We start from the raw sequence: 15,594 nt of genomic DNA, 5'->3' as shown, positions 1-15,594 counted from the left end.
TCTGTTGTTTTTCAGCCACTTACACACAAAGCCCCCTTTTATGGTCAGGATGTACACTCCTGACCCAGCACACACACGCAGACAGGGGGTAGGAATATAAAACTGATGGTTTGGCTTCTCCAAGGGAGGAGTGCCTCATCTTTTGACCTGACCTCCTCCATGTCCTGCAACCCCGAATAATGACGCTCGCTTGTAATAACGCAACTTTTGGCTCAGTAAAGTTAAAGTTAAAGTACCAATGATAGTCACACACACACACACACTCGGTGTAGTGAAATGTGTCCTCTGCATTCGACCCATCCCCTTGTTCACCCCCTGGGAGGTGAGGGGAGCAGTGAGCAGCAGCGGTGCCGCACCCGGGAATCATTTTTGGTGATCTAACCCCCAATTCCAACCCTAGATGCTGAGTGCCAAGCAGGGAGGAAATGGCTCCCATTTTTAGAGTTTTTGGTATAACTCGGCCGGGGTTTGAACTCACAACCTTCCAGCCTCAGGGCGGACACTCTAACCACTAGACCACATGACTTCTGTCACATTTCTGCTGTGTAAGAGTTATTAACTGGACTTAAATATGCTATATATGCTATATATTGTGTGTATATGTATATATATATATATATATATATATATATATATATATATATATATATATATATATATATATATATATATATATATATATATATACAAAAGCCAAAAGCAGGGAAGTTGTCACGTTGTGTAAATGGTAAATAAAAAGAGAATACAACAAATCTTTTTCAACTTATATTCAATTGAATAGACTGCAAAGACAAGATATTTAACGTTCAAACTGGAAAACATTATTTTTTGCAAATATTAGCTCATTTGGAATTTGATGCCTGCAACATGTTTCAAAAAAGCTGGCACAAGTGGCAAAAAAGAGTGATAAAGTTGTGGAATGCTCATCAAACACTTATTTGGAACATCCCACAGGTGAACAGGCTAATTGGGAACAGGTGGGTGCCATGATTGGGTATAAAAGTAGATTCCATGAAATGCTCAGTCATTCACAAACAAGGACGGGGCGAGGGTCACCACTTTGTCAACAAATCAATCAATCAATCTTTATTTATATAGCCCTAAATCACAAGTGTCTCAAAGGGCTGCACAAGCCACAACGACATCCTCGGTACAAAGCCCACATACGGGCAAGGAAAAACTCACCCCAGTGGGACGTCGATGTGAATGACTATGAGAAACCTTGGAGAGGACCGCATATGTGGGTAACCCCCCCCCTCTAGGGGAGACCGAAAGCAATGGATGTCGAGTGGGTCTGACATAATATTGTGAGAGTCCAGTCCATAGTGGATCCAGCATAATAGTAAGAGTCCAGTCCATAGTGGGGCCAGCAGGACACCATCCCGAGCGGAGACGGGTCAGCAGCGCAGAGATGTTCCCTGCCGATGCACAGGCGAGCGGTCCACCCCGGGTCCCGACTCTGGACAGCCAGCACTTCATCCATGGCCACCGGACCTGTGCAAATTGTTTAAGAACAACATTTCTCAAGCAGCTATTGCAAGGAATTTAGGGATTTCACCATCTACGGTCCGTAATATGGTAAATGGTAAATGGGTTGTATTTGTATAGCGCTTTTCTACCTTTTTTTTAAGGAACTCAAAGTGCTTTGACACTATTTCCACATTCACCCATTCACACACACAAACACACACTGATGGCGGGAGCTGCCATGCACGGCGCTAACCAGGCCCATCAGGAGCAAGGGTGAAGTGTCTTGCTCAAGGACACAACGGACGTGACTAGGATGGTAGAAGGTGGGGATTGAACCAGGAACCCTCAGATTGCTGGCACAACCACTCTCCCAAGTTCGCCATGCCGTCCTCATATCATCAAAGGGTTCAGAGAATCTGGAGAAATCACTGCACGTAAGCCATGATATTACGCACCTTGGATCCCTCAGACGGTACTGCATCAAAAAGCGACATCAGTGTGTAAAGGATATCACCACATGGGCTCAGGAACACTTCAGAAACCCACTGTCAGTAACTACAGTTGGTCGCTACATCTGTAAGTGCAAGTTAAAACTCTACTATGCAAAGCCAAAGCCATTTATCAACAACACCCAGAAACGCTGTCGGCTTCGCTGGGCCTGAGCTCATCTAAGATGGACTGATACAAAGTGGAAAAGTCTTCTGTGGTCTGACGAGTCCACATTTCAAATTGTTTTTGGAAAATGTGGACGTGGTGTCCTCCGGACCAAAGAGGAAAAGAATCATCCGGATTGTTATAGGCGCAAAGTGTAAAAGGAAGCATGTGTGATGGTATGGGGGTGAATTAGTGCCCAAGACATGGGTAACTTACACATCTGTAAAGGAGCCATTAATGCTGAAAGGTACATACAGGTTTTGAAACAACACATGTTGCCACCTAAGCAACGTTATCATGGACGCCCCTGCTTATTTCAGCAAGAAGCCAGGTGTTACAACAGTGTGGCTTCATAGTAAAAGAGTGCATGTACTAGACTGGCCTGCCTGTAGTCCAGACATTAAAAATGTGTGGTGCAATATGAAGGCTAAAATATGAGACTTAAGCTGTAAATCAAGCAAGAATGGGAAAGAATTCCACTTCAAAAATGTGTCTCCTCAGTTCCCAAACGTTTACTGAGTGTTGTTAAAAGGAAAAGCCATGTAACACAGTGGTAAAAACTTTTTTGCAATGTGTTGCTGCCATTAAATTTTAAGTTAATGATTATTTGCAAACAAATATATATGTTTCTCAGTGTGAACATGAAATATCTTGTCTTTGCAGTCTATTCAATTGAATATAAGTTGAAAAGGATTTGTTGTATTCTCTTTTTATTTACCATTTACACAACGCGACAACTTCACTGCTTTTGGCTTTTGTATATATAACAAAAAAATTCAGTTTATTCTCATACACAACGTAATATCATTAAAATAGTTTGGTATTGATTTTTTCGTTATTATTATCTACCATTCTGTTTTAATATGCAAACAAACAGCAAGTTTTAATGATAGTGCACACTCTGCCACACTTTGTATTTATTTTGCTATGAAAAGCAGCATTTTAATGTTGACTCAAAATATGTTGCATGATAATTACGTGTCTGACATTTAAATTCAAGCAAACGGCCTGAAAATCAGTTGAACATTCAGTGAGTTATGCTGATTTTAATCACTGATAGACCTCTGTATCCATCCATCCATTTTATACCGCTTGTCCCTGTAATGCAGTGGTCCCCAACCTTTATGTAACTGCGGACCGGTCAACGCTTGAAAATTTGTCCCACGGACCGGGGTGTTATTATTATTATTTTTTATACATATATTTTTTTTTTGTCATAAAAAAATACAATCATGTGTGCTAACGGACTGTATCCCTGCAGACTGTATTGATATATATTGATATATAATGTAGGAACCAGAATATTAATAACAGAAAGAAACAACCCTTTTACTCAGTGGCCAAGTGGTTAGAGTGTCCGCCCTGAGATGGGTAGGTTGTGAGTTCAAACCCCAGCCGAGTCATACCAAAGACTATAAAAATGGGAGCCATTACCTCCCTGCTTGGCACTCAGCATCAAGGGTTGGAATTGGGGGTTAAATCACCAAAAATGATTTCCGGGCGCGGCACCGCTGCTGCCCACTGCTCCCCTCACCTCCCAGGTGGTGAACAAAAGGATGGGTCAAATGCAGAGGACACATTTCACCACACCTAGTGTGTGTGTGACTATCATTGCTACTTTAAATTAACTTGTGTGAATGAGTGTGAATGAGTGTGAATGGGGGAGGGAGGTTTTTTGGGTAAGTGTACTAATTGTAAGTGTTTTTATTTTTTATTTTATTTATTTATTTTTTTGGTACCGGTACCGGGCTGCACAAGAATTAGTTTTTTTTTTTTTTTTAGTTCTTGTGCGGCCCGGTACCAATCGATCCACGGACCGGTACCGGGCCGCGGTCCGGTGGTTGGGGACCACTGCTGTAGTGCACTAAATACGCAGTCAATGATTCAAAAGGTGGCCGTGATGACGCATCGTTTCTTTGGCTCTCCTGCGCATGACACATCTCGCGAGAGCAGAGTGGTACCGTCTTGTAACGTCAAGTGTGCCAACTGTCGTGAAAGCACATCGACGGAGAAAGACGTGAGAAGGACGCTAATAAGTCAGTCTGATTATTTGTTCTCCAGTTTGAAATATTTACGTCGTATAAAATACATCTTTGATTCTTTATTCAAGGATAAAATGGTCTCGATGTGCTAGAAGCACTGTGCCGCTTCTCGTGCTCGTTTATTGTTAGTTAGCTTAGCTCGCTAGTTAGCTTAGCTTGTTAGCTGCTAACAGAAGTTATCAACACATCGCTAAGTAGAGATCAAGTGTGAGAGTAAAGTGTTGTGATTGTGTGAAAATGTCTACATTACACATGTTGAGAGCGTTGGTGGATCAGCGACTAACTGCTGCCGTTGAAGAAATATTTGTAGTGTTAGAAAGAACGATAGCAGAATACGAGGCGGAACTTTCTAGAACAAAGGAGCAGAACAATCTACTATTGGACGCTGTTTTCAAGAAACATCAAGTTGTGTTACACAGAACAGGTTTGTTGACTTCTTACTCTCACATCTTTACTAACTTTATATTGACTAAAAACAAGAAAATTACATTTTAATGTATAATATAATCACAATGACCGCAAACATTTAAGTGTCTTGTTTGCAACTTGCTTAAACTAAAACTAAAAATCAATAACTAGCTTGTTACTATTTGTATACACACATATACAGGCCTCCAATTGTAACTTTTTAAGGTTAAGAAAAGTGTTACCTTAAAGGAGGCTAGCTAGCTTCAGGTTCAAAATGAAAGTGCAACATCAAATATTGTTCTCCTCCAACAGCATTGTGCTCTTAATCGCACACCGACACTCCATGGAAGTAGAAGCCATTGAAATGAAGTGAAACGAAGAGATCGGCTCCGTTAGCTCGGAGGGAACATTTTCAAAATAAAGTCCATGAAGTCACCGCCATGTCTCCCGAGCCGTACGACTCTAGTGAGCATGAGCAGACGCTGCGGCGCTTCAGTATTCAGGAAGTAAGCAGTTGCGTGAAATGCATTGATAAATGATGGTTTTTCGGTCATTAAAAATGTAAACGTGTTACTAAACATCTGGAATTTCACCGCTGTGTATCATTTTAGCCCTGCGATGAGGTGGCGACTTGTCCAGGGTGTACCCCGACTTCCGCCCGATTGTAGCTGAGATAGGCTCCAGCGCCCCCCGCGACCCCGAAGGGAATAAGCGGTAGAAAATGGATGGATGGATGGATGTATCATTATACCGTTTATTGTTACATCCATAGTCCATTAACAAGTAAAAAGTCAAGGGCGGTCACGGCATGTTCTTGCCTTAAATGCCGGTCAGTTTTTTCGGGCATTACGGCAAGTCACAAGGGTGGTCACGGAAAATGCCGCGGTTGCCGTGGTTAAATTTGAGCCCTGCATATATATATATATATATATATATATATATACACACACATATATAAAGGGACAAGCGGTAGAAAATGGATGTATTTATATATATATATATATATATATATATATATGTATATATATATATATATATATATATATATATATATATATATATATATATATATATATATATATATATATATATACTATATGTTCTGCCATTGAACAGTCAGAGACCAGGACTTCCTTAAAAGATTTGACAAAATTAATTTAGCAAAGGTCACAGGCAAAGTCATGCCCTGTCTACATTAAGCCAGATAACTCCTTAAACAAACAATTATTCAGCTTAAGCCCAGTGTCAGCCACACTAACCCATCGTTTAAGGTTCCCCTCCTTGGATCATTTGTTACACGGTTAAGTGCGTCGTGTATTTCTTGAATATCCACAACCTCACCCCGTCATATCTTCATATCTTTGGAACTTTAAAAGTATTTGAAAACATGACGTCTTAGAAGGACATACTTTTTAATACTTTTTGGGGAGTTGCTGGTAGATGTGGAACATGTGCAAGTAAGACCTATGCTGACCCACAGCATGTAGGAAATAAAGTAGAGGAATTTAATACAGTTATTTCTGTCAGGAGCTGGAATGCAGCTTAGTGACGAACGAGACCCCAAGGATGCAGAGACGGGAGGCAGACGCTGAGTAAAATAATATTATTTAATACAAACAAAAGGTGCACTCACATGAAGGGAAGAAAAGAACAGAAAACTCAACCACAAAAGGAGTGGGGGAATCAAAAGAAGGCGAGTGCAGAAGTAAATGCGCAAGAGACGGAACTCATTTTGTACCGGAAACATCACACGGACGCGAAGCAATGATCCGAAGCTGTCTGGTTGACAATCTGGACTGAAATAAGAGACTGATTGGCAACATGGTACAGGTGTGTCCCGGTTGCATATCAGGCAGCTGGTGTGGAAGCCTGTGAACAGCACAAGGAAGTGAAAAATACCCAATATGGGCACAGGACAGGAACTTATATACCACATACAGATAACAAGCAAACTTAAGTCCAAAACAGTTACAAAGATGTAACAATTTCCTCACTTTCGGACAAAGATATCAACCGCTATTCTCTCTGGTCATTGGAACCAATCAGATGTTAGCACCCGCCCACTGACTTTGATGGCTGGGTTTGAAAGATAAAATACATTTATGTATTTAATTCCATTTGTAATAAATTATCACATTTTTAAGTAATTATTTAAAGATGTATTTATTTCAATCAATCAATTGTTTAATTTTGTCCAATTTGACCCTCCATATTTTAGGAACAGCAAGACTTCCACAATATGGACTCATTTAGCCTTTTCAAATCAAGAACACACTTATTCCAGAATGCTTAATCACTTTCATTTCAGCTATTTCTAGTTTCTTGTCTAAACTGACATTTTCTGTTTTATATTGTTCAATGTTGTAATGTTTGTATCGTTTCTAGAAAGGCACCTTATAAATAACATTGATTATTATTATTCGTATTATTCTTAAACAGAGGATTTGGTCCTTTCACATCATTTCCAACCTTTTTTTCTCCCTGAGAACTACTCATTTTTTGTCATGTTTATTTTCATAGCTTCTTTCAAGCCAAACAAAGGAAATAATAGTATTTTGCCAGAGCACATTTGTATCACTACTAGAGGTATTTTGTCAAAAATAAAGGATTTAGCGCTTTATTAATATGAGCAGCAACATTTAGAAAGTACTATATGTAGGACTTTACAATATTGCACTGCCATCTACTGGTGACTTTTGGCTACCACATGATAAATTGACGTGTAGGCGAGAGGCAGTAGCTTAGTTTCACTTTCACTTTGCCTTTTCCCTCATTTTTCATTATCATCGGAATAAAACACAGGACTAAATTGTATCGTTTTATTGGTGAATAATACAACAATATACACATCATTTTAGTTAATGTAACAATTACAACAAAATAATAAAATTAATCATTTTATTACAAACAACAAAGCTTTGAGTCTTCTGCGCATGACACATCTCGCGAGAGCAGAGCAGTCATAGACGAGAGCAGAACCGTCTTGTAACGTCAAGCGTGCCAACTGTCGTGAAAGCACATTGACGCAGAAAGAAGCTAGAAGGACGCTAATAAGTCAGTCTTATTATTTGTTCTCCAGTTTGACATATTTACGTCGTATAAAATACATCTTTGAGTCTTTAATTCAGGAAAAAACCCGTCTCGGTGAGCGAGAACCTTATCGTGCTAGCAAGTTTAGCTAGCTTAGCTTGTTAGCTGCTAACAAAGAGACGCGGATGTTATCAACACATCGCTAAGTAGAGATCAAATGTGAGTGTAAAGTGTTGTGATTGTGTGAAAATGTGAGTGTAAGGTGTTGTGATTGTGTGAACATGTGAGTGTAAAGTGTTGTGATTGTGTGAACATGTCAGTGTAAGGTGTTGTGATTGTGTGAACATGTGAGTGTAAAGTGTTGTGATAGTGTGAACATGTGAGTGTAAAGTGTTGTGATAGTGTGGAAATGTGCGAACGAACGATAGCAGATTACCAGGCGGAACTTTCTAGAACGAAAGAGAACAACTACTGGACGCTGTTTTCAAGAAACATCAAGTTGTGTTACACACAACAGCTTTGTTTACTTCTTACTCTCACATCTTTACTAACTTTATATTTGATTATTAACACTTTTCTTCAATAGATGCTTTGTCTTGTGGGGATGATGCAATGCTTTCATTTAGATTCTTCATGAAAACGAGACAGTTTGAGGTTGATGTTCCTCTCAGTTTGTAACAATGTGTGATTGATTGATTGAAGGAGTTATGAGAAGTTTGCATATTAAAGGCTACACTTTCATCACGGTACACATTCACTGCTACAAGAAAGCCTGAGATGGTTTCAGTTGAAATATTTGTTCACTCACACAGATAGAACACAAAGTATGTAGAAAGTAGCAAAAAGAAAACAATACTGCAAGAAAATTGCAGCAAAAGGCTTTGTATATTCCCAATTACGAGTAACAACAACCTGTAATGTCTTGTCAAAGCTGCTTTGAAGGAAGTAAGGGATTTCCACTCCTTTGTGGCTACTGATAGGGACTTCCACATGTTGGTGGTACAGCAGGCAAACTAATTAGAACCTTTTTTGGAGTGAGATCTGGTTGAATGTGACTTGTTCAACTACCTCTGGTGTTATAATGGTCAATATATTTTGAAGTATCTAGACAGGTACATGGGTATTTTAGTGGTATGGTGTATCTTGTACACCAGACCAACTGCAAGAAGATGTACTCTGTCACCTACCAAGAGCCTACCCACTTTAAGGAAATGGTTGGCTGAAAGGTGAGCCCGAGATGGACGGTTGAGTAGAAGCCCAATCATTTTGTTTTGGGTTGTCTGGAGTTTGTTTTTCAGGGCTTCCAAACATGAACTCAGTAGTCAAAGTGGGGTTAAATGAGTGCTTGTGTTAGAGTCGTAAGTGTATTTCTACCCACCAGCCGGGTGATCCTACTATGTAAGAACTAGGGTTGTACGGTGTACCAGCATTCGTATAGTATCGCAATACTAATTAATCATATTCGGTACTATGCCGCCTCTAAAAAGTACTACTACTATGATTACATCAATTTTTTTTGGCATCACAACATCTTCTTTCATTTTTTAAACATGTATCTTATGTTTATAAACTCAGGAAATACGTCCCTGGACACATGAAGACTTTGAATATGACCAATGTATGATCCTGTAACTACTTGGTATCAAAATTTGTGGTATCATCCAAAAATAATGTATAGTATCCAAACAGCAGAAGAATAAGTGATTATTACATTTTAACAGAAGTGTAGATAGAACATGTTAAAACAGAAAATAAGCAGTTTGTTCAGTCTTGTTTGTTGAATGTATTGATGATGTATGTAAAACCAGTGTTTAAGTTCACTTTGGAATTCAACAGTGAGGTGCACTTCCTCCTTTAGACAGCGAGAGGCAGCATTGCCTAGTTTACAGTAAGGAGTTCTTTTCAGGTCTACTTTAAGCTAGTTTGGTGACGCTTGCAAAAGTTTTCATCTGCTCGAATCTCATGCCAAACAATGTATCATCGGTATGTATCGTTGAGTAGTATGTTAATTGATTGAGTTGTATTATTTAAAACTCACACACTCACCAAATACATGTTATACTGTAATCAAATCCATTTAAAGTTATAATTTCACTTCCTGATTCTGACTTACATGCAACAATAAGTGAAAGTAAACATTTATTTTCAGTAACCAAAGTAGTCAACACATGAATTATTAAAAGAACATAAAGGTGACTGGCTTTCTGTCAGCATGTCGTAGATGGTCTCCAATTCCTAAAGAGGAATTGTTGATGGATATACTCCATAAAACAGCACATAGTAAAACATGTTTTGGCAAAAGTTTGTTTTGGCCTAGCCAACAAAATGACCACAAAAAAGTATTCTGCATGATGACAAAAACATACCATGAATGTTTTTTTTAAATGATTTTGGAATTAGATTTTTTTTATTACCATGATATTGAAGTTATGGTGATGACTATGTCATTAAAAAAATATTGTTAAGTTTAGAGATAAAGTTTAGGTGTCATAGACCGTATACAGAATAAAATATTTACACACATTCTATCAGTTAGTGTAAAGTAAAGAATGCCTCAATCAATGCTGCCTTGTACTTATAAAAAAAACTTGCTCCTCATCAAATTTCCAAGTCTGTTTTTGTACTCACTTTTGAATTAATTTTAGTGGCTGGGACAAAAGGAAGTATTTCCCGTGTTTTTATTGGTTGTTTTGCTACACACTTTTAACACAACACACGAAAGAACACAAATAATGTCATTGTGTTAACAGTGTCAGTCCAAAACTATTTCTATTCTCTCTTTATCTTTTTTACTTATTTACCCAAAAGATGTCCAGCAGCCCCTTCATATTAAAGAGGAAAAGGAGGATCCACAGCCCACCCACATTAAAGAGGAAGAGGATGATCCACAGCCCACCCACATTAAAGAGGAAGAGGAGGATCCACAGCCCACCCACATTAAAGAGGAAGAGGATGATCCACAGCCCACCTACATGAAAGAGGAAGAGGAGGATCCACACATGAAAGAGAAAGAGGAGGATCCACACATGAAAGAGGAAGAGGAGGGAGAGTGTGTTGTAGGGCAGGAGGAGGATGATGTCAGCAAGTTTCCACTGACTGTTGTCTCTGTGAAGACTGAAGAGCATGAAGACAAAGCACCTGAGTCCTCACAGCTTCATCACAGTCCAAGTAAGCACATATCATTTTATTCTCAGGGCATTCAATCCATCACAACTGGACTGTTCACTTTGTCTTAGAAGACTCATCCAAGTAGGCTTCATCACTTCATGCTCATACACTTCAAGTCTTAAATCTAATCATTGGAATTTAGAGGGAAACTGCACTTTTTTGGGGGATGTTTCTATCGTTCACAATCATTATAAAAGACATCATGGTTGATATATATTGTTTTAAAATCACATTCTAACTCATAAATATAAATAAGCCAATGGGAGGTCCTCTATAACCATCCAAAAGTGCCAACAATACTCCATTTGCATTTTGTGGGTGAGCTCCTTTCTCACCTCGGTGCTGGTGAAAGATTATTCCAGATCATGAATCGTGCCTCTCACCTGGATAGTAGAAGGATGAGGACGTACTCTGACAAGTTGGTATCATTTGACAGCCAATTTAGACCCAGCAATGGCGAACGACACAAAAAGACACTTGACGTCACCCCCCTTTTCCGTGCGACGATTATGAATCATTCTTCATCTAAACGGAAATATAACAACATTCTATCAGTCTGCGTCATAGTGACTGCAGACCTTGTACAGTAAGTGATGTTTTATTTCGTTTGTTGGCTCTTAGGAAGTTTGCAGTGTGTAATATTCAGTGAATTTTATTTTTTTATTTTGTATTTAGTCTTTATTTAACAGGTAAAATCCCATTGAGATCAAATATTTCTTTTCCAAGGGAGACCTGGCCAAGAGAGCAGCAGCAAGGTTACATTAAAAACTGAAAACAACACTTAAAACATCAAATGTACAACATTAAAACTTGCTGACATAACACATGTGCATACAGACAAGGTGGACTGCAATCATTTCACAGAAGCTTTAAACTCATTCAATGTAACAAGGGTTTGAAGTTGAATATTGGATTGTAGGTTATTCCAAGTCTTCGCTGCTGAAAACCTAAATGCTTTCTTGCCCAGTTCAGTTCTTACTTTGGGGACGACAAACTGCAGAACAATCATTAAAAGAAGATTGTGACTTCCTTGTTTCTTTGTAAAAATACAAGACAGATAAGATGGGGTGATACCCAGAATGGTTTTGTAGATGAACACATACCAATGATTGAGGCGTCGAGCACATAAAGATGTCCAGTTAACCATTGAGTATAACACACAATGGTGAGTAAGTTAACCATTGAGTATAACACACAATGGTGAGTAAGTTAACTATTGAGTATAACACACAATGGTGAGTAAGTTAACCATTGAGTGTAACACACAATGGTGAGTAAGTTAACCATTGAGTATAACACACAATGGTGAGTAAGTTAACTATTGAGTATAACACACAATGGTGAGTAAGTTAACCATTAAGTGTAACACACAATGGTGAGTAAGTTAACCATTGAGTATAACACACAATGGTGAGTAAGTTGGTGATGAATCTCAGTGCCCCGTGGTACACACTATCCAGCTTGTGGGGACAACCAACAGTAGCATTCATGTACAACACATCTCCATAGTCAATAACAGGTAAAAAGGTTGTTTCCACCAATTTCTGTTTCACAGTAAAAGAAAAGCAAGACTTGTTTCTATAATAAAATCCCAGTAAAAGTTTCAGGTTTTTTTTTTTTACAACATACTGAATGTGCTCTTTAAAACTCAAGTGGTCATCAATTAAAAATCTTAAATATTTAAAAGAAGATACCAACATAATTTGTTGCCCATTTCTTGTTCAAATGTTCTCACACAGTGCTGATCTTACAGTTTTTGATGTGGTAAAGAACATACACTTTGTTTTCTCTGCATTTAAAAACAGTTGAAGATAGCAAAGTTGTTCTTGTACTCTGTCAAATGCTTGTTGTAGATATTTAAAAGCCTCAGCAGGAGTGGGTGCTGTGCAGTATATGACAGTATCATCAGCGTAGGAATGGAAAGTTGAGTTCGGAATATTCTGTCCAAGATGATTAATTATTAATTAATAATGGGCCCAACACAGAACCTTGAGGGACACCCTTTTCCACTTGCAGTCCGTCCGAGAAGGAACCTTCTATCTGAACAGCCTAAGTTCTACTTGTGAGGTCATTTGCAAACCATCCAACTGCTTGCTGAGAAAAACCAATAGCTGAAAGACATTTGATTAAAATGACATGATCAACAGTATCAAATGCCTTTGAAAAGTCAATAAAGAGGAACAGACAGCACTGCTTCTTGTCAAGAGCTTCAGTTACATCATTTATAAACTTCATAGCAGCAGTAACAGTACTGTGATTTCTGCCAAAATCTGACTGAAATGGTGACGGAATAAAGTTGGTGTCCAACAAGTCTTTTATCTGTTCACTGATAAGGGATTCAAGCACTTTTGCCAGAACAGAGAGTTTAGAGATCGGTCTGTAATTATTTAGATTACTAGGGTCACCTCCTTTTAATAGGGGGATTACAAGGGCAGATTTCCAATCCAAGGGGATTTCATTTGAAATTAGAGTACGGTTAAAAATGTGAGTCAGTGGTCCAGCTATAATTTCAGCTGCCAACTTTAGGAAGAGCGGCTCCAACTTATCTGAGCCAGCTGACTTTCTAGGCTTAAGTTTTTTTTAGAGCCCTCATGACCTCTGTTGTGGTAAAGGGCGTAAAGTTAAAAACCTGGGTATTTTCAACGGTTCTTTCCGGAGTTAGCGGAACTTCAGTAAAGTTGTCAGAATTATAGAGAAAACCAGAGGAAATAAAATGATTATTATAATGACTACCCATTTCTCACGGATAAATCATGCAGGTAAGGTTGGATTTCATCATACACCTTTGCGTCTTGCGAGGACGTCCATGTAAACAAACAAGGACTAGGACCCCACATCTGCCACCCGTGACTGCATATCCATTTAACTAACTAACTATTATTCAATCATCACCATATTTCATGTTTGTCCTGTTGTTGGTTAATAAAAGTCCACAACCATAAAAGACTTCCAGTAGGATGTGTAATAAGAGCTATAAATGATTTAGATATGATAGTTTTTATGCATATATTTGATTAGGCCAACCTCACATCATGTGGATGGTTGGCATAAGAGCTGCAAAGTAAAATACAGTAACACCTCTTTTGCGTTCTATGTTCTGCAGACGTCCAGCGGGTGTCAGCGGGGAGTCATGAAGAGGAGTGGCACACCAGTGTGGGACAGAAGGAGCTACAGGCCCCCTCCCACATTAAAGAGGAGCAGCTTCATGATGAAGATGAAGCTCAGTCCTCACAGCTTCATCACAGTCAAAGTGAGGAGAACAGAGGGGCGGAGCTTGTAAGTCAACACATCACAGAAGCTGATGGAGAGCATTGTGAAGATATCAAGTCAGAACCAGACAGCATCTTTACTCCACTGTCAGACATGGACCACATGATGTCACACTCTTCTGATCACAGTGACCACATCCAAAAACCTTTGGAGAGTAAAAATGACTCTAAAGGTGATAGGAGACATCACACTAACAACAAACACTTTGACTGCTCTGAATGTGGGAAATCATTTAGAAGGAAGTATAATTTTACAGTACACATGAGAATACATACTGGAGAGAAACCTTTTACTTGCTCTGTTTGTAAGAAGAGTTTCTACACAAAGCGTCACATGACCACACACATGAGAACACACACTGGAGAGAAACAGTTTGCTTGCTCAGCTTGTGCTAAAAGATTCAACACCAAGTATGAAATGATATCACACATGAGAACACACACAGGTGAGAAACCTTTTACTTGCTCTGTTTGTAAGAAGAGTTTCTCCAGAAAGCGTAACATGACCACCCACATGAGAACACACACTGGAGAGAAACATTTTGCTTGCTCAGCTTGTGCTAAAAGTTTCAACACCAAGTATGAAATGATATCACACATGAGAACACACAGGTGAGAAACCTTTTACTTGCTCTTTTTGTAAGAAGAGTTTCTCCAGAAAGGGTGAAATGACCACACACATGAGAACACACACTGGAGAGAAACCTTTTGCTTGCTCAGCTTGTGCTAAAAGATTCAACACTAGGAATTACATGATATTACACATTAGAACACACACAGGTGAGAAACCTTTTACTTGCTCTGTTTGTAAGAAGAATTTCTCCAGTAAGCAAATTATGCCCACACACGTGAGAACACACACTGGAGAGAAACCTTTTGCTTGCTCAGCTTGTGCTAAAAGATTCAACACTAAGAAGAAAATTATATTACACATGAGAACACACACAGGTGAGAAACCTTTTACTTGCTCTGTTTGTAAGAAGAGTTTCTCCAGCAAGGAAATCATGACCAGACACATGAGAACACACACTGGAGAGAAACCGTTTAGTTGCACTGTGTGTGATAAGATGTTCAGGTATAAGTATCAGGTCAGTAAACACAAGTGTGTAACAGTCATGGAAGCTGCAGGGATGTAAAAACACTTAAACAGTGATTGTGCTAAATGTAGTTTAAAAACACAGCATGTTTAATATGAATGTATATTTGATGTTGTATGTAGTGCTTCTCATCTTCTAGTCTTGTATGTTGTCCTGTAGTTACTTTATAAGTTGTGTGCATGCATTGAATATTATATATGTAGCTACTATTGTATTTTATTTTATCATTGTTGAAGAGAGGACATCTTATTTTCATGTGTTTTTTTTTTTTGTGTCTTATAAAATCAATTTGTTTCCATTGCATTTTATTGTTATTATCCAATTAAAAGTATGAATGAATAAAATGTTTAACAAAATGTGGACTCTGGTAGATTAGCAGCATTGTTACATCATGGATGTTAGCTACTGCAAAACATCAACAAAGAAGAAAAATGCTGAAGTTAGCAACACATCACT

General features: G+C 38.7%; 2 protein-coding genes across 3 annotated transcripts in view; both read left to right on the top strand.

Moving 5' to 3' along the window:
- Positions 1-15,289, top strand: part of LOC133570631 (uncharacterized) — a 682,377-nt gene extending 667,088 nt beyond the window's left edge. The window contains exons 1-3 of one of the 2 annotated variants that reach the window (XM_061923325.2): positions 4,117-4,590; positions 10,413-10,772; positions 13,876-15,289. In XM_061923325.2, coding sequence (XP_061779309.2) covers positions 4,404-4,590; positions 10,413-10,772; positions 13,876-14,657 — 1,329 coding nt within the window. In that variant the 5' untranslated portion in view covers positions 4,117-4,403 and the 3' untranslated portion in view covers positions 14,658-15,289. Of the gene's footprint in view, positions 1-4,116; positions 4,591-10,412; positions 10,773-13,875 lie in introns of those variants that run through there. The other variant, XM_072916640.1, reaches the window with a different exon arrangement.
- LOC140680201 (uncharacterized) overlaps positions 1-15,594 on the top strand; it is a 194,826-nt gene that overhangs the window by 128,286 nt on the left and 50,946 nt on the right. The window lies entirely within an intron of this gene.

The sequence above is a fragment of the Nerophis lumbriciformis genome, linkage group LG28 (genome assembly GCF_033978685.3).
Source record: "Nerophis lumbriciformis linkage group LG28, RoL_Nlum_v2.1, whole genome shotgun sequence".
NCBI lineage: Eukaryota > Metazoa > Chordata > Actinopteri > Syngnathiformes > Syngnathidae > Nerophis > Nerophis lumbriciformis.
Note: the sequence above shows the minus strand (reverse complement) of the source record. Positions and strands in the feature narration are given on the sequence as shown.